Genomic DNA, 17787 nt, shown 5'->3' on the forward strand with positions numbered 1-17787 from the left:
ATGTCAGATTCCGGTGGTGGAGCGGAGGCTCGCGCCCGTTCGAAACAGTATGAGTACGGAGCCAACTCCAGTCTTGTCCTCACTTCCGACTCTCGCCACCCTCGTGACGCCCAGGAGCCCTCCGGCGAGCCCGAGTCCCTTCGAGGCAAAATAGATCCCAGAACCTTTGGTGATCGTGTCTTCCGGGATGAAGAGTCGAAGAAGAAGGAGCGAGAATCGCTAGCGTCTGAAGCGAATTCCGGGAGGGAGAGTAAGAAGAGGAGGATTGTTCACGAGGAAAGTGTTTTTACTTTGATTGACGAGGGTGTTTATCAACCTAAAAGTAGAGAAACCAGGGCGGCCTATGAGGCCTTGCTCAGTTTTATTCAGCAACAGTTAGGTGGGCAGCCTGTTAATGTTGTTACGGGCGCTGCAGATGAGATTTTAGCTGTTCTTAAGAATGATAATCTCAAGAACCATGATAAGAAGAAGGAGATGGAGAAGCTCTTGAGTAATCCTATCCCCAACCAAGTGTTTGATCATGTCGTGTCTATCGGGCGGCTCATTACTGATTACCGAGACGCTGCTGCGAAAGGGGATGATGGTCTTGATGATGATGATGATGTTGGAGTTGCGGTTGAATTTGAGGAGAATGAAGAAGTGGATGATGGATGTGTGTATGATTTGGGGGAGGAGGATGAAGATGAGGAAGATGATGGAGTCTACGTGAATGATTGCACCAATGGTGCTGGTGCAATGTGGATGGGTCGTGGGATTGATGATGATGATGAGGAGATGCAGGATGCTAGGGATGACGAGATGACCTTGAATGTTAGGGACATTGATGCCTATTGGCTTCAGAGGAAGATTTCAGAGGCTTATGGGGACCAGATTGATGCCCAGCAGAGCCAGAAGCTTGCTGAGGAGATCCTCGAGATTCTTACTGAAGGTAATGACTGTGATGTTGAACTTAAACTTTTGTTGCATATGCAGTTTGATAAGTTCAGTCTCGTCAAGTTTATGTTGCAGAACCGGCTGAAGATAGTTTGGTGCACTCGTTTGGCAAGGGCTGATGGCGAAGAGGATAGGAAGAAAATTGAGGAGGAGATGGTAGCGCAGGGGCCAGATCATGCTGCAATTCTGGAACAGTTGCACAGCACCCGGTCCAGGGCTACTGCAAAAGAGAGGCAGAAGAACCTGAAGAAGAGCATTAGAGATGAGGCACACCGATTGAAGGATAAGAAAGGACGAGGAGATGGGCAACGAGAAAGAATGGTGTTAGCCGATAGAGAAGCTGATGGTGGTTGGCTGTCAGGGGAACGTCAGTTAATTGATCTTGACAGCCTTGCTTTCCACCAGGGAGGTCTTTTTATGGCAAATAAGAGGTGTGAGCTTCCAGGAGGTTCTTTCAGGAATCAAAAGAAGGGATATGAAGAAATTCATGTACCAGCCTTGAAGCCGAAGCCATTAGCACCTGGTGAAGAACTAATAAAGATCTCTTCCATGCCTGCCTGGGCGCAGCCGGCTTTCAAAGGAATGATGCAGTTAAACAGGGTTCAAAGTAAAGTTTATGAAACTGCCCTTTTTAGTGCAGATAATATTCTTTTATGTGCTCCCACTGGTGCAGGGAAGACCAATGTTGCTATGCTCACCATCCTTCAGCAGATTGCTTTGAATAGAAATCAAGATGGTTCTTTTAACCACAGCAATTACAAAATTGTCTATGTTGCTCCAATGAAGGCATTAGTTGCTGAAGTGGTCGGTAACCTCTCCAATCGTCTCCAGGATTATGATGTCAAGGTGAAAGAGCTGAGCGGAGACCAGACACTGACGCGTCAACAGATTGAAGAGACTCAGATCATTGTTACAACACCCGAGAAGTGGGATATAATAACCAGGAAATCAGGTGACCGCACCTACACCCAGCTTGTGAAACTGCTAATCATTGATGAGATACATCTGTTGCATGATAACCGAGGTCCTGTACTGGAGAGTATTGTTGCAAGAAGTGTTAGACAGATTGAGACCACCAAAGAGCACATAAGGTTGGTGGGCTTGTCAGCAACACTTCCAAACTATGAAGATATATCTTTGTTCTTGCGCGTTGATGCTAAGAAAGGTCTCTTTCACTTTGACAATAGCTATAGACCCGTTTCTCTTGCGCAACAGTATGTAGGAATCTCCGTAAAGAAGCCGCTGCAGAGATTTCAGTTGATGAATGATGTGTGCTATGAGAAAGTAATCAATGTTGCAGGAAAGCATCAGGTGCTTATTTTCGTGCACTCCAGGAAAGACACTGCCAGGACAGCTCGTGCAATACGTGATACTGCACTTGCTAATGATACTCTTGCTAAATTCTTAAAAGAGGACAGTGCAAGCCGTGAAATTCTTCAGAGTCACACGGAGCTTGTCAAGAGCAATGATCTCAAGGACTTGCTACCTTATGGTTTTGCAATTCATCATGCTGGTATGGTCAGAGCTGATCGTCAAATTGTCGAGGATCTTTTTTCTGGTGGGCATGCACAAGTGTTGGTTTCCACGGCTACTCTAGCGTGGGGTGTCAATTTACCAGCTCATACTGTGATTATAAAAGGTACCGAGATATACAATCCTGAAAAGGGAGCGTGGACTGAACTAAGCCCCCTTGATGTTATGCAGATGCTTGGCCGTGCCGGAAGGCCTCAATTTGACACTTTTGGGGAAGGAATTATTATAACCCGACATAGTGAGCTACAGTATTATCTGTCTTTGATGAATCAGCAGCTTCCCATTGAAAGCCAGTTTCTGTCGAAGTTAGCTGATCAGTTGAATGCAGAAATTGTCCTTGGAAGCGTTCAGAATGCTAAAGAAGCTTGCACTTGGCTCGCTTGTACTTATCTTAATCTTCGCATGCTTCGGAATCCTAGTCTTTATGGTTTAGCTGCTGATGATGCCCTTGCTGTTGATAATATGTTGGAAGAAAGGAGAGCTGATCTGGTACATTCAGCAGCAACACTATTGCACAAGAATAACCTAGTGAAATATGACAGGAAAAGTGGATATTTCCAGGTCACTGACTTGGGACGCATTGCCAGCAATTACTACATAACTCATGGAACAATTTCTACATACAATGAGCACTTGAAGCCAACCATGGGGGACATTGAGCTTTGTCGTCTGTTTGGCCTTAGTGAAGAATTTAGGTATGTGACAGTGAGACAAGATGAGAAGGTTGAATTGGGAAAGCTTCTGGACCGAGTCCCTATTCCTATCAAAGAGAGTATTGAGGAGCCTAGTGCCAAGATTAATGTTCTTCTTCAGGCATACATTTCGCAACTGAAGCTTGAAGGTCTCTCTTTGGCATCTGACATGGTGTTTATTACCCAGAGTGCTGGGCGTCTTATGAGAGCATTGTTTGAGATTGTTCTAAAGAGAGGATGGGCCAAATTAACAGAGAAGGCATTGAAGTGGTGCAAAATGATTGACAAGAGAATGTGGAGTGTCCAGACACCACTCCGTCAATTTCATGGGATTCCAAATGAAATTTTGATGAATTTGGAGAAGAAAGATCTGGCTTGGGAAAGATACTACGACCTCTCCTCACAGGAGATAGGAGAACTCATCCGTTTTCCTAAGATGGGGAGAACTCTCCACAAGTTGATTCATCAATTCCCAAAGCTTAACTTGGCGGCTCATGTCCAACCAACCACTCACTCAGTTTTGAAGGTTGAGCTCACCATTACACCTGATTTCCAATGGGACGACAAAGTACATGGATTTGTGGAACCATTTTGGGTAATTGTGGAGGATAATGACGGGGAAAATGTTCTCCATCATGAATATTTCTTGCTAAAGAAACAACATATCGATGAGGATCATACTTTGGATTTCACAGTCTCAACGCATGAACCACTGCCTCCCCAGTACTTCATTCGCGTTGTGTCAGATCGATGGCTTGGGTCACAGACTGTCTTACCTGTTTCTTTCAGGCACCTGATTCTGCCAGATAAATATCCTCCTCCCACAGAGTTATTAGAATTGCAACCCTTGCCTGTGAGAGCTCTAAGAAATCCATCTTATGAAGCTCTATATCAAGAGTTTGAGCACTTTAATCCTGTCCAAACTCAGGTTTTCACTATCCTGTACCACTCGGATGACAATATCTTAGTAGCTGCACCCACTGGTAGTGGAAAGACAATATGTGCAGAATTTGCCATATTGAGAAATCACCAAAAAGGTTCTGAAAGTATCCTGCGTGCTGTGTACATTGCTCCTATTGAGGCTCTTGCTAAGGAGCGGTATAATGACTGGAAAAGGAAGTTTGGAGATAGGCTAGGGATGAATGTGGTTGAATTAACTGGTGAGATAGCGACAGATATCAAACTGCTTGAAAGAGGTCATATAATTATTAGCACTCCAGAGAAATGGGATGCTGTATCTCGCCGTTGGAAACAGAGGAAGCATGTTCAGCAAGTTAGTCTTTTCATTGTTGATGAACTCCATCTGATTGGGGGCCGGGGTGGGCCTATTTTGGAGGTTATAGTTTCTAGAATGAGATATATTGCAAGTCAGCTTGAGAACAAGATCAGGATTGTAGCTTTATCAACTTCTCTTGCTAATGCCAAAGATTTGGGAGAATGGATTGGAGCGAACTCTCATGGTCTTTTCAACTTTCCTCCAGGTGTGCGACCTGTACCCTTGGACATACATGTTCAGGGCATTGATGCTGCTAATTTTGAAGCCAGGATGCAGGCCATGACAAAACTCACTTATACTGCTATTGTCAAACACGCCAAGAAAGGGAAACCTGCAATTGTGTTTGTTCCTGCCAGGAAGCATGCCCGCTTGACTGCTGTGGATCTGATGACTTATGCAAGGGTGGACACCGACAAAATAATGTTCCTTTTACAGTCTGCAGGAGATTTGGAACCTTTCATTGATAGAATTAAAGAACCTACATTGAAAGAGACGCTTCGGTATGGTGTGGGTTATTTGCAGGAGGGCTTAACTGGTACTGATCAAGATATAGTCAAGACTCTGTTTGAAACTGGAGGGATTCAAGTGTGTGTTATGAGTAGTTCAATGTCTTGGGGAGTGGCCTTGTCTGCACATCTAGTGGTGATTATGGGCACTCGACATTATGATGGCAGAGAAAATGCTCATAGAGACTACCCTGTTACTGATTTGCTGCAGATGATGGGTCATGCCAATCGACCTCTTGTTGATAACTTGGGGAAATGTGTAATCTTCTGTCATGCGCCACGTAAGGAGTACTACAAGAAGTTCTTATATGAAGCATTCCCAGTTGAAAGCCATTTGCATCATTATCTGCATGACAATTTGAATGCTGAGGTGGTTGTCAAGGCCATACAAAACAAGCAGGACGCTGTGGATTATCTAACATGGACATTCATGTATAGGAGGCTCACCCAGAATCCAAACTACTATAATTTGCAGGGTGTTAATCACAGACATTTATCTGATCACCTGTCAGAGCTTGTTGAAAACACAATAAGTGATCTTGAAGCAAGTAAATGTGTTCTTGTTGAAGATGATTTCTTACTTTCACCTTTAAATCTTGGCAGGATAGCATCGTACTACTATGTGAGTTACAGCACAATTGAACGTTTTAGTTCTTCTTTGAACTCCAAAACCAAATTGAAGGGTTTACTGGATATCTTGGCTTCAGCTTCAGAGTATGAACAACTTCCAGTTAGACCAGGTGAAGAAGAGCTGATTAGGAGGTTGATTAATCACCAACGTTTCTCATTTGATAACTCAAAATGTACTGATCCTCAGGTCAAAGCTGATGCTTTGCTGCAAGCTCACTTCTCTCGGCAACTTTTAGGTGGAAATTTGGCATCTGACCAGCAAGAGGTGCTTATTTTTGCTCCAAGGTTGCTCCAAGCCATGGTTGATGTTATTTCCAGCAATGGTTGGCTTACTCTTGCCCTTCTCGCGATGGAAGTGAGTCAGATGGTACCTCAGGGCATGTGGGAGCGCGATTCCGTGCTCCTGCAACTCCCACATTTTACCAAGGAATTGGCACAAAAGTGCCAAGAGAACCCTGGAAAGAGTATAGAGACAGTTTTTGATTTGGTGGAAATGGAGGACGATGAAAGGCGCGAGCTTTTGCAGATGTCCGAGTCGCAGTTGTTGGATATTGCACGATTCTGTAACCGTTTCCCTAACATTGATTTAGCATATGATGTTCCTGACAGGGATAATGTGAGGGCTGGAGAAAACATTAAGGTGCATGTAACTCTGGAAAGAGATCTTGAGGGGAGAACAGAAATTGGACCTGTTGATGCTCCTAGATATCCCCAAGTTAAGGAAGAAGGATGGTGGCTTGTGGTTGGTGACCCTAAAACTGACCAATTGCTTGCCATTAAGACGGTTACCTTTCAGAGGAAGTCCACAGTCAGACTCGATTTTGATGCTCCCGCTGAAGCTGGAAGAAGGAATTACATGCTATATTTCATGAGTGACTCCTATTTGGGATGTGACCAGGAATATAGTTTTATCATTGATGTGAAAGAGGCAGCAACTCAAGAAGATAGCGGAAGAGAATGACCATCCGATCTTGTATTGACATGTAGTATGATTGCTAAATTGTAAGTCAGATCGTTTTTCTATTCATTTTGCTCAATCTTTACATTTTGTTGACTTTGAATTGCTTGGGAAATAAATGCTGATTTTGAACTACATTCTTTTTTTTTTTAATTTCGAATTTGCCTTTAATCTTTTAACATTTTTTAGGGTAAATTTAATTTAGAGTTCATTTATAAAAAGAAATCTAAGTACAACATTACCAAGTGATAGATACAACCTTGAAAATCTCTAAAATCAAGGAGATGGATTATCCGTTAGTTTAATTTGTGGCTTAAATTGTATGTTGCTTAATATAGGATTTGTTTTAATTTATTAACTCAAGTACGGGCAGAAAAGGGAATTTGCATTAGCAATAATAACATTATGGAGGTACATTTTTTCCTTGGTTAAACAAAAAAGTGAACTTATATTTTGAGTCAACTCTTCCTCTAACTTGAAATGTCTAATTGCTATCATATAAGGGAAACTTGCTCAATCAAATTTTGTTTTCAAGCATAAATGGCCAAATTAGTCCATGGCCACACACTGTTTGTCCAAAACTGCCATTTTCCCTTCGAAAAAATAGGAATAATTTGCTCACGCAGTTGGCCACAGTGTAGGCTTCATTTATGATAGATGATGTTACATTCTATTTAAAAGTTCTATTTGCTTTTGACCATTGTTGCTTTTTACAGGTTGCAGAGTTCTGTTGTTTTCTAGCAAAAGTAACTATTCATTTCCCAATAAATACATTTAAAATCAAAAGTGATAAAGAGATATCTCCACATAATATTTGTTTCATCCAAAACCACTATGAGATCATTTATTTTCTCTTATTTGCTGAAATCATTGATTTTTCCAGCCTTATGAACCATTTCTTCAAAATCTTAAGTTCTGATATTTCAATTTTAACCACTAAACCAAGGCTTCATCAATAACTGAAAAATACCTTATTAACCTGTTTGTGTAATCATTGATATTCTCTTATTTCTGTCCAAAAAAAAAAAAAAAAAACCCTCAACTACAGCTGAGCATGAGATCCATTGTTGTGTAAAATGACACTTTCTTGCTCCATACAGGACTGAGGGATGTCTCACATCTTTCTATGGTAACCAAGGAATTGATTCACCTAATGTGGAAAAGATAGTGCAGAGATTATGCAATCATGCTTGCTTCATTAAGCTGTTTAAGTCACTGATTTGTACATAGTTAAGGCGATAATAAATACGGAAGTTGCGGTCAATAAGGTAGGGATCATCAAAACACCAAACCATCCAATGTAAAGACGGTTTTAGTGCCGGTTATCCAATTACAGAAGCGACCCCATAGGTTTTCGTTTTCGCGTCTCTCTAAAATTGCAGTCATGGTAAAATCTTGGTTTATTTAATTATTTAATCATCAGGGACTTCCAAGCACACAAATTTTCTATAAATAGAAAGTGAAAGGCTTGTTATTCAACAGTATAACACGCCTTATATACACGTATCAAACAATATCGATCTATTCTAATTTTTTGTAAAAAAAATGAAATAAATAAAAAATATTGGATTACAAAAATCAAATAAGGATTTCTATACATATAATTTTAATATAACAATAGGTTGCCCGGGATTCGAACCCGGAACTAGTCGAATGGAGTATAAATTTTCTTTGTTAAATTTAAAAAGTAAACATACCCCCAAAGCCATGCTTCAACAAAAACACATTTTTCTTTTTTTTTTTTAAATTTTTTTAGGAGATCTATTTTGGAATTTCTCTTTTGCACCTTCTTTTGGTCAAGCTAGGCATTCGGCTTATTTCCTCTCAAACACACGAATTCACAGTTTAAACTAACAAGATAAGATCTACAGAATGAATCCTCCAACTACATTAAGAAGGAATTATCAATTATCCATCAAGGAGGTATTAGATCAAATAATACAGTTTCAGTCTGGAAACATTGTAAGTCCTAGATATGACAAGAGACCTACAAGGAGTTTACATCAAATTAGACAGCAATAATTATACAATTTCTTGAAATGAACTCAAAGAATTCCTTCTTGAGTCTGGACAAGCAACCTTCAGCTTCCAGCTGCTCTTGTTCACCTGAAGAGTCATATGAAACAGTGTCAGCTTGAGCTCAACAATCTTTGTGTGTACACGGAATTTCAGGAAAGTAGTTTCTAGGAAAGCTAAAGTTTCAAAAAAACATTTTTCCAAAACATGAATTAGTCCAACAGTCGAGCTATACTGTCACAAATATCCCAAATTAATGTTACTTAACACCAGGCTATAATAGTATTAAAAAAATGTTCTTGTAATTACGGTAAACTGAGGGTAAAGAGACTGAAGCTATATGTTAGTATAAGGTCTCAGAAGAAATTAATAATCAATGAAAGCATGGACTTGAATCACAAATCCAGAGTTCATGCCACCCCATGACTTAATTATTTGTGCATTTGACAATACACAACATATATGGAAAATCCAAGCTATGGAGAAAGCAACATCTCAAAATCAAGACTGGCAAAATAGTTAGTGATCGAAGTGCTCCCTGGAATAACAGAACCAATTCTTGGGGTTGACTGTTGAAACCACTTCAAACTATTTAGACAGGCTCAATAATTCAAGAAGGAAACACACAATTTTTGGCTTTTGTGAATCACACAGGTTATAATCAATGGAAAGATAATGGCTGGGATGCATCGAGTGGTGACAAATTCAACTTTCTCAAGGACTTCACTTACAACCTTTGTGACTTAACCTGACCATAGCATTATACAAGATAAAAACCTAATCAAAAAATTTCACTAGATTTGACAAACATTATTTGATAATGCACTTGAATCTCAGTTAGCACAAGGAAAGCTTTTCCCGATATAATTGTGAACCAGTTGCTAAGCAACCAGTCAATAAGCTTCCCAATATAATTATGACCAAGTCAATAAGCAACCAAAACATTTCATCAACCCAATAAAGAGATTTCAAGTTTTCTAATGGAAGCCCAACGTCAGAGGGCAAGAATTAAGAACTCAAGGACCCTCTGCCTATGAATAGGCTTAGTGACACTTTTTCCGGCTTCAGGTCAGTAAGTTGGATTGAATTAGAGACTAATATCTGGAAGGACAAGCAATCTCCACTCGGCAAATAGAACTGAGGCGGCTGCAGATTCTTTGGTTGGGAGAAACAATAAAAAGTGGCAGCTGAGAGGTTCTGGAAGGTACTGATCCCATGGATTATGTTGTCAATCACATTCAACTATGAATCAGACCCAATAGAGTTCTAATTATTCTCTCAAAATAGAAAAGCCAGCTAAGGGATTATAGACTTCTTTCCTTACCTTATTTTAAATTTTTGATGGATAGCTTTCAGTCTTACTCCCTCCTTTTCCAATGCAGTAAATGGATGTCAGCTTTCCTTTTTTTAGATTGCAGGGACTTTTTAGTATTAGATTGGTGACAACTTAATTTGAGGTCTGAACTTTAGAGCTTCAGATACAGAACTTAATGAACCCCTTCAAGCTATTTACACCAATAATTCCTGGGGTTAACAGAACTCATTCATGAGGTTGACTTTTGAAACCAGTTCAAGCTAAATATTCAAATTTTCAGCTTAATCTGAAACACAGACCATGGCATGAATAAACAGAAATACAACAAATTTTAATAACCACTGGCATATATGTTTTATTGTATATGAAGAGATCTGTATACATGTAAATACTAAGAGGAACTCCATAAAACTTAGTTGCACACGAATGTTTTCACACTTAATTTTTCCAAATTAGATAAAAAAAAAAAAAAAAAGTGGAAGGATCATAGTTTTGGCAGTTTCTCATTTTCACTCTCCCTTGGTGGTTTCTCTACTCACCATGTTTCAAAGCCAGAGATTTAGAAAAAAAAAAAAGGGTGGGGAAAGGTTTGACATGGAGATATTTAGTTTAGGAGGGGGGAGATTAGCATACAAGGGAAGTACCACTTAATTCTCTTTTAAGCACACTTCTCTAAGACATCTTGACACTTGGCTGAACCATGCAAGCAAACCAAGTTTCAGTTCAAGGAAGTCTTCTTCAATTCCTTTCAATGGCCTGATTTTGTGTATTTATTTGGCTACATTTCTTTTCCTAGAAACAAGAGTGTCTTATTCAGAGGCAAGGAATATGTACGTGCACTTTCATCATGTACTTTAAGTCATTGAACATGTATACATATTTCACATAATTAAATATAGCATAGCACAGATACACATTACAGTATAATATGTTTAACTGAAACATTTACTAAATGTGATTTAAACTCACAGCAAAAGAAATCCAAAGAAAGATATAAATGCAAAACAGCACTTAGAAAATAAATAAAAAATAACTTTATCTTAAATCTAAACAGCTTTTTTCATATCATCATCATCATCATCATCATCATCACCACCACCATCATTATTTTCCTTCCAATCCTTTCTCTTTCAAGTATTATACTAAATTATCATCTGCAATTATGTCCATAACAGAGATCTTCCTTTAGCAGGCCTTTAGACATCTGTTATATAGGAAGAATGTGCTCCATATGAGCTGCTTAAGCACATAAAGGATTCGTTGCTTAATATTTCAATCATAATTAATAAAAGCAGCAATTTCATCTTGGATAGTAACAAAGAAAGAACGGAGACACGTGGAAAGGTCTCGAATAGGTGGACATCCTTATCTCTTCTAACCACTGACACGTTTTAGCCACCAACTAAAATCTCGCACCACTTACACACATTAATCAAAAAGTAGATTGCGTTGGTCCACTAACTTTCATGAAACAACGAAGAAAAGCTAGACTAACCTGAAACCTGGCACAATTAAAAACCTAATAAAAAACCAAATTCTGAATTAAAGCTGCCCAACCTGTCGCTTCTTCACAAGAAATATGAAACGACAACTTTAAGAAGATAATAGAGTAGGTATATGCTTTAACTCTAGGAGCTTCCTTCATCAAACCTTTACACATCATTAGATGAAAAGTACGTACAACATAGGAGTTGTTAGAGTTTTTGGGTTATACAGCAAGTCAGGCAAAAAGAATTTTAGATAGTAAAAATGCAAGAATGGCAGAGAGAAGTTTGAAAGGTTTGAAGTAGATCCAACATTCTTAAATCACCAACAACTAACATGTATACCAATTTAGCTACTGACCACTATCATGCACCAATCAGCAGCACTCCAGACAGTATCGATCAGACACTATTGACACGTATCCCAATTTAGCTACTGACAACTATCATGCACCAATCACCAGCATTATCTATCAGACACTGACTACCTGTAGGAATAGCCAAAAGTCAATTGCAACGATCGAGATAGTATCTATCCTTCATCAAAGAAAATCGAAACCAATACACCCTGACCTTTCATCTTAAGACCCTTTTCATACCACCACACCCTGACCTTTCATCTTAAGACACTTTTCATGCCATCACTAACTAAGAATTGAAACCACCCAATCAATATTCAATCTTTGAGACATATAGCAAAAGGAAAAAGCATATAACATTCCAAATTACCTTCTCAAGCATTTCAGTCCACATTTACCATCATGTGAAATATCATCTGGCACTTAATGTTAGATTTCAATTTCTCATTTTTCCAGCTATTCTCCCAAAATCAGGGAGAAAGAATGCATTTTTCAAAGACAAACAGTTCCATATCATAGAGAAACAAAAAAGGCCCCAAATATAGGGTCCCAAATCACAAATTAAATTAGCATTCACAAGAACAGATCTGCAGCCAAAAAAAGAAAAAAAAACAACCGGAATTTTGCAGTCAACCATTTCTAAACAGACTAAGACAAACTCTTATCAACGCAAAAACAATCAAGATAATGAAAAATTAAGCAATTTCAAATGTCATTACCCTTGGCCGTCAAGATTGCCCTGGCTGCCACCATTGGCTCCACCTCCAGTAGCATAGGACCCATCATCCGCCGCACTCGTCTGCCAAACCGACTGCCAGGCCTGCGACGGCGGAGGCGGCTGCTGCACATAAACACTCGGATCAACAGCAGGCCTGCCGATCATCACTCCAGGAGGAGCAGGCTGGCCCAAGGGGGGATAATAGTAAGGCACCCCACTAGCAGCAGACCCCACAGGAATTCCTCCCGGTGCCATCCCAACTCCGACGCCGACTCCCAGTCCGGCGGCCTCATCCTTGATCTCATCCCTCGGCACAATGTCGACCAAAAAGTCGAAAATGTCGGTCCTAGTAATTGCCGCCGCAATATCGTTCTTCTGGAGGGTCCTCCTCTTGTTCTCCTCGGCGTGGAGCCAGGAGCGGATGGTCAGCTCCAAGATGAAGAGCTCGCAGGCTTTGGCGAAGAGAATGGGGGCCTCAGCGGAGATCATCCGGACGTCTTCGTCGGCCTTCATGATTTTCTTGATCCGGGCTAATGGCAGCTGGTGATTCTTAAAGTCGTTCACTTGCTCGATCTCTTGTCTCTGGTAGTTCCAGAACATTTGAAGCTGTTGCTGCTGTTGTTGGAGAAGGTGGTGGTACGGCGGCTGACCTGGGTATGCAGCAGCCGAGGTCTGCGCTGCCGCCGCCGCGGCCGCAGCCGCTTGGGCTTGCTGGGAGTTGTTTTCCATGGTGAAGTTGGGGATGAGGCTCTGAGAGCTTAGTAAAGTAGTGGTGATTTTGATGGTTGTCTTTCTCAGCTTTTTTTTTTCCTTATTATTTCCTTACAAGTACTTATTTAGGCTTAGTTTGGGAGTTTATGAAGGAAGAGAAAAGAAAAGAAAAGAAAAGATAGCTTAGGAAAGAAAGGAAAAGAAGGGAAAATATGCATATTTTGTTTGGGAGTTTAATGAAAGAAGAGAAAAGAAATATCTTTCTCTTGGAAAGAAAGGATTTTATGAGATACAACTTTACATATTTGCCCTTTCAATTTGTAAATCAAAGTCCAAAAATTAGTTTTCTTGTTCCCATAAATAGAATATTTGGACAAGACAAATTTTTAAAACAATTGCATATGCATTCCCATAAGGTGAATAATAAAACAAATTTCTTGCCGGACTTTGATTCTCTTGCATGCATGTAATCGCCTCAAGTCCTTGTAGTATCTTTTAGGTATTCTTGACATATGATTTTGATATTGATCGAAAATGCCATTATGCATGTTTCAGCTAGTGTTTTTGCTAAGCTGAAACTCTAGCTGAAACTCAGGTTTACCACTAATTATTAGATTATCTCAATCTTCACTTCTTCACCACTTTATCCATCCTAATGTTTATAAAATTTTATTTGTTGATGGTTAATGCACTGACAAGCATGATGTTTGGCATTTAATATTGCAAGTTTTCATCATTTGATCTTGTTATACCATGTATCCTCCACTCTAATTCACGGTAATTACCTCTTTGAATTATTTCATTGGTCCAAGTTTCACCCAAATCTTGTACTCACATTGTTGTAAGAATGAATTGGAAGCTGAAATGCGGCTATTTTTACATAAACCTACTCACACAATTCTTAAAACTTTAATTTCTTTGGGAAATATCCTTGAACCCAAAGAGTAATAATTCTTAACAAGAAAAGACTGCAGCTGAAGAAGAAGGAAGCAGTAATGTAAAAGTAGAGTGCCGTCCTGATGAAATCTTATTTAGCTTTATCAGCTGCTCAACTGTCTATCATTTAGCTTTAGTTTGCTAAGTTGAAACTCAAGTTTACCACTTGTTGAGCTGAAACATTAGTGATAAACTCAGGTTTCAGCCATATATATGTTAGCCAGTCTGTTTGCTTTCTAAAGCAAAGATTGGTGAAAACAACAAATAAGCAAGGAGGTGCATGGTACCATAAAATACATAAACCAGGTTTACATGGAATGTAACCCAAGTCAATAAAATGGAATGCAACCAAGTGAACTCAAAATATACAAAAACCAGGTTTACATGGAATGCAACTAGGTTGGTTGTAGCATTCAGATTTCCTAATTCACATGAGCATTCACTCTTGATACAAAATAATTCTATCAATTTCTAAACAAAAATACACCCAATGATCTACATATTTTCAAAACATGAAATGTCCAGTGGTAATTGGAATCATCTCCAATTTCCAAAACTAGCTTATATCTTCAAAAGCATTTCGAACATCTGATAACACACTCATGTAGACAAAAGTGGCTAAAACCCATTCATCAGTTTGTTCAAAATATTCCTACGCCTTTCCGATGGGCATCCAAAAAAGCTTCTTACTTTCTCGGTGTTTTGACAAAGGAACACATAATAATCATCAATCAGGTCTGTCTCAACTCCAATATTAACAAGTTCATCATAAATCTCTTTCTCTGAATATACCCGTGGCCTAGATTTTTCAAGAATAGTATTACCTTCTCTTAGTGCATCAGCAACATTGTGAAGTGCACCCTTCAAACTTTCAAATTCTTCATCACATGTGACTTTTCTTTTCTTACCTTGTGTTGCTATTGTACCTTGAGATTGTTTGTTGTTACATGCCTTTGATTGTTGTGCATCCAACTGCTTACTTGAATTATTGAAGGTCGCTAGACTGATCTCATTTTGAGATAGCATGTTGTCAATCTCAATGATACTTTCAAACTGCACTCCATTTGGTTCATTCATCCAACGCATGCGTTTCTCTTTCGCTGTTTCAGCACCTTGTCCCGTTGCTCTATCTTTAGTAAAAAGTTCTTCTAAACTGTCATAATGGTTGATAACTTTAGTCTTCCACCTTATAGCTTTAGGTTTTTCCTAAGAACATAAAAAGAAAAATGAAATACAAGCATCATTTCAATGATAAAATAAATAAAAGCAATAAAGACAGTAAAACAGTCTAGCTAACATATACCTGTAGAAGTTGTTCCCAAACTTCAGGTTCAGCACACCAAGTTTTTGTGAATGGGTTCCAAGAAAAACCACTTAATTTTCCATTTCTAAAGAAATCATAGGACTCTTTGAAGTGTTCCTTGAGTGTCTTCAGTCGATTCTTCAAATGACTTTTGGTAAATTCTATTCCAAGTTTCTCTTTCAACTCATTGATAATATTATTGTATGCAGTTGGTGTAAAAGTTCCATCCACGCGAAATCCTTTATAATGCTGATCCAAAAGGGCCTGAATGAAGACTTCATCCATTGCTAGAGTCCATTTCATGTTTTCCTTCATGATGCTTGGATCTTTCTTCATGCTTTTCCAATTACACAAACTATATTTGTAGAAGAACACATAACAAGAACAGAATTTACATCAAAATAAAAGTTTTATATTAATTCTAATATGAATACATGGTTTTATAGATCCAAAAACATACAGAATCATATTAGACAAAAGAAGATTCATGTGGCAACTTGTATTTATAAACTCACACTACTAATATAAGAGTACAAGTTAACAAAATAAGGATCACATTACAACTTAAACAAAAGAAATCAGCATCAAGTCAAGTTGTCAAAGTATATAATCATTCCACATTTGCATTGCTATTTCATTCCTTAAACCCTCTCCTTGAGCATGATCTTTTTCAGCACTTATATCTCTGCTTTCCTCCTTCGATGGAGATTGACTTGCCAATTCTTCATCTACTTCATTAATGTACTCCAAGCCAGGGTCAAACTCCATGAGAAAATTATGTAATATACAACAAGCAAGCACAATTTGTGATTGTATTTCAACACTATAAGTTGGTTGAGTATCTCCAATGATTGGAAACCGTTTTTTCAAGACACCGAATGCTCTCTCAATTGCATTACGCAATGATGAATGTCCCAAATTGAATAGTTCTCGAAAGTTTTGCGGTTGTTGACTTGAGTATTCCTTCAAGTGGTACCTTACATTTCTATAAGGTGTAAGAAGTCCCCTTCTCAACATGAATCCAGCATCAACAAGATAATATTTACCTATACAAATATCAAATAGTTACTACTTAATTAAATGCACTAAGAATAATTAACTAAGTATTACCATTAGAAATGATTAATTTATCTTCTCTAGTGAGCGCATTTTTTATGATCCTTGAATCTGATGCAGTTCCCTCCCAACCAGGTAGAACATATGTGAATCTCATATTCAAAGAACATGTAGCAAGCACATTTTGTGTTGGATGCTCTTTTCTACCACGATATTTTGCCGCATCAATATTAGGCACCTTAACGCGAACATGGGTTCCATCAATTGCACCCACACAATCCTGACAGTTATACACTATGTTAAAATATAATTTCTATATGAATTTACAATTTTTAAAATAAGGTGTCGAAAAGTTTATATCACCTTAAAATATGGATAAAATCTTGCACTATTAAGTATTTCCGGAGGAACTTGTTCTCCCGTAGGCTGCTGAAGAAATTGATCCTCCAATGCTATAACTGCTCGTAAAACTCTATGAAAATGACGACTAACAGTTTCTCCAGAACGCCGATAAAAGTATGACATTGTGATATTTTTTGAGGGAATTGTTAATATATGGAGAAATTTAACAACTTGCTCTTGCACCGTGGCTCTTTGAGTAGGTTGTAGACCACCATGTGTTTGCAATAAGTCACATAAGCGCCTAAAAGTTTCTGGCCCCATACGGATAACCTTACTCAAATATCCATTTGTACTAAGTTGCATCAATAATTCCTCTCGTACTAAATGACATTGTGCAGACCAATATCCAATGGGTCGATCCACATAATTTGCATGACTTAGTTTTCGAGCAATTATCATGTTTATTACATGACAAACAATTTCAGTAGCAACCAATTGTCGCTTCCTTTGTTGATTGTCATATTCTCCATCGACTTCATTTTGTTCCTTATCCATCTAAAAATGTTTGTATTAGAACACTAAATTTACGAATGAATAGATAATTAAAAAACAGATTTTATTTATTTACAAAGGTTATGGAGTCATTATCAAATACAATGTTAAAATTCTAAATATCAATATAAAAAGAAGTATTTTTTTAACAGTAATGTTTTTAAACTGTTGACATAATTTACAGTAAATAATAAAAATAATGCAACATCCTAATAAATAAAGATGTTTTTAAATGAAGATACTGAGATATAAATATCATTTTGTCTACTCAAACTTTATTGAAAAATTCTTCATGCTTTAAATTAAGTTGATCAAGCATTTGATTTTTCATGTCTTCATTTTGGTCTCAACCAGGGACACCTCTATGAATATAAATAGAACTGCTATAGCCTAGGAGATTTACTGATATCAACTAACGTAACCAAATATGATTTATTCTATTGTCATATGACCACCATCTTGTTAGA

At 38.4% G+C, this 17787-nt stretch overlaps 3 protein-coding genes across 4 annotated transcripts; 1 reads left to right on the forward strand and 2 right to left on the reverse strand.

The window, feature by feature from the left end:
- LOC113769871 (DExH-box ATP-dependent RNA helicase DExH12-like) lies at positions 1-6663 on the forward strand. Of its 2 annotated transcripts, none has more exons than XM_027314182.1 (2): positions 1-1779; positions 1861-6663. In XM_027314182.1, exons 1-2 carry the CDS (start codon positions 1-3, stop codon positions 6529-6531), a joined length of 6450 nt encoding a protein of 2149 aa, XP_027169983.1. In that variant the 3' UTR covers positions 6532-6663. The 2 variants fall into 2 exon arrangements, with proteins under 2 accessions (XP_027169983.1, XP_027169982.1); XM_027314181.1 differs by having other exon boundaries at positions 822-928; positions 1009-6663.
- A 1731-nt stretch (positions 6664-8394) lies between these two features.
- LOC113769970 (nuclear transcription factor Y subunit C-1-like) lies at positions 8395-13223 on the reverse strand. Its single transcript, XM_027314316.1, has 2 exons — positions 12422-13223; positions 8395-8634 (listed from the first exon to the last, which is right to left on the reverse strand). Exons 1-2 carry the CDS (start codon positions 13147-13149, stop codon positions 8631-8633), a joined length of 732 nt encoding a protein of 243 aa, XP_027170117.1. The 5' UTR covers positions 13150-13223; the 3' UTR covers positions 8395-8630.
- A 2744-nt stretch (positions 13224-15967) lies between these two features.
- Positions 15968-16951, reverse strand: LOC113771454 (putative nuclease HARBI1). Its single transcript, XM_027316031.1, has 3 exons — positions 16790-16951; positions 16481-16706; positions 15968-16416 (listed from the first exon to the last, which is right to left on the reverse strand). The coding sequence occupies exons 1-3, from the start codon at positions 16949-16951 to the stop codon at positions 15968-15970; spliced, it is 837 nt and encodes a 278-aa protein (XP_027171832.1).
- Between the last annotated feature and the right edge of the window lie 836 nt (positions 16952-17787).

The sequence above is a fragment of the Coffea eugenioides genome, chromosome 5 (genome assembly GCF_003713205.1).
Source record: "Coffea eugenioides isolate CCC68of chromosome 5, Ceug_1.0, whole genome shotgun sequence".
Classification (NCBI taxonomy): domain Eukaryota; kingdom Viridiplantae; phylum Streptophyta; class Magnoliopsida; order Gentianales; family Rubiaceae; genus Coffea; species Coffea eugenioides.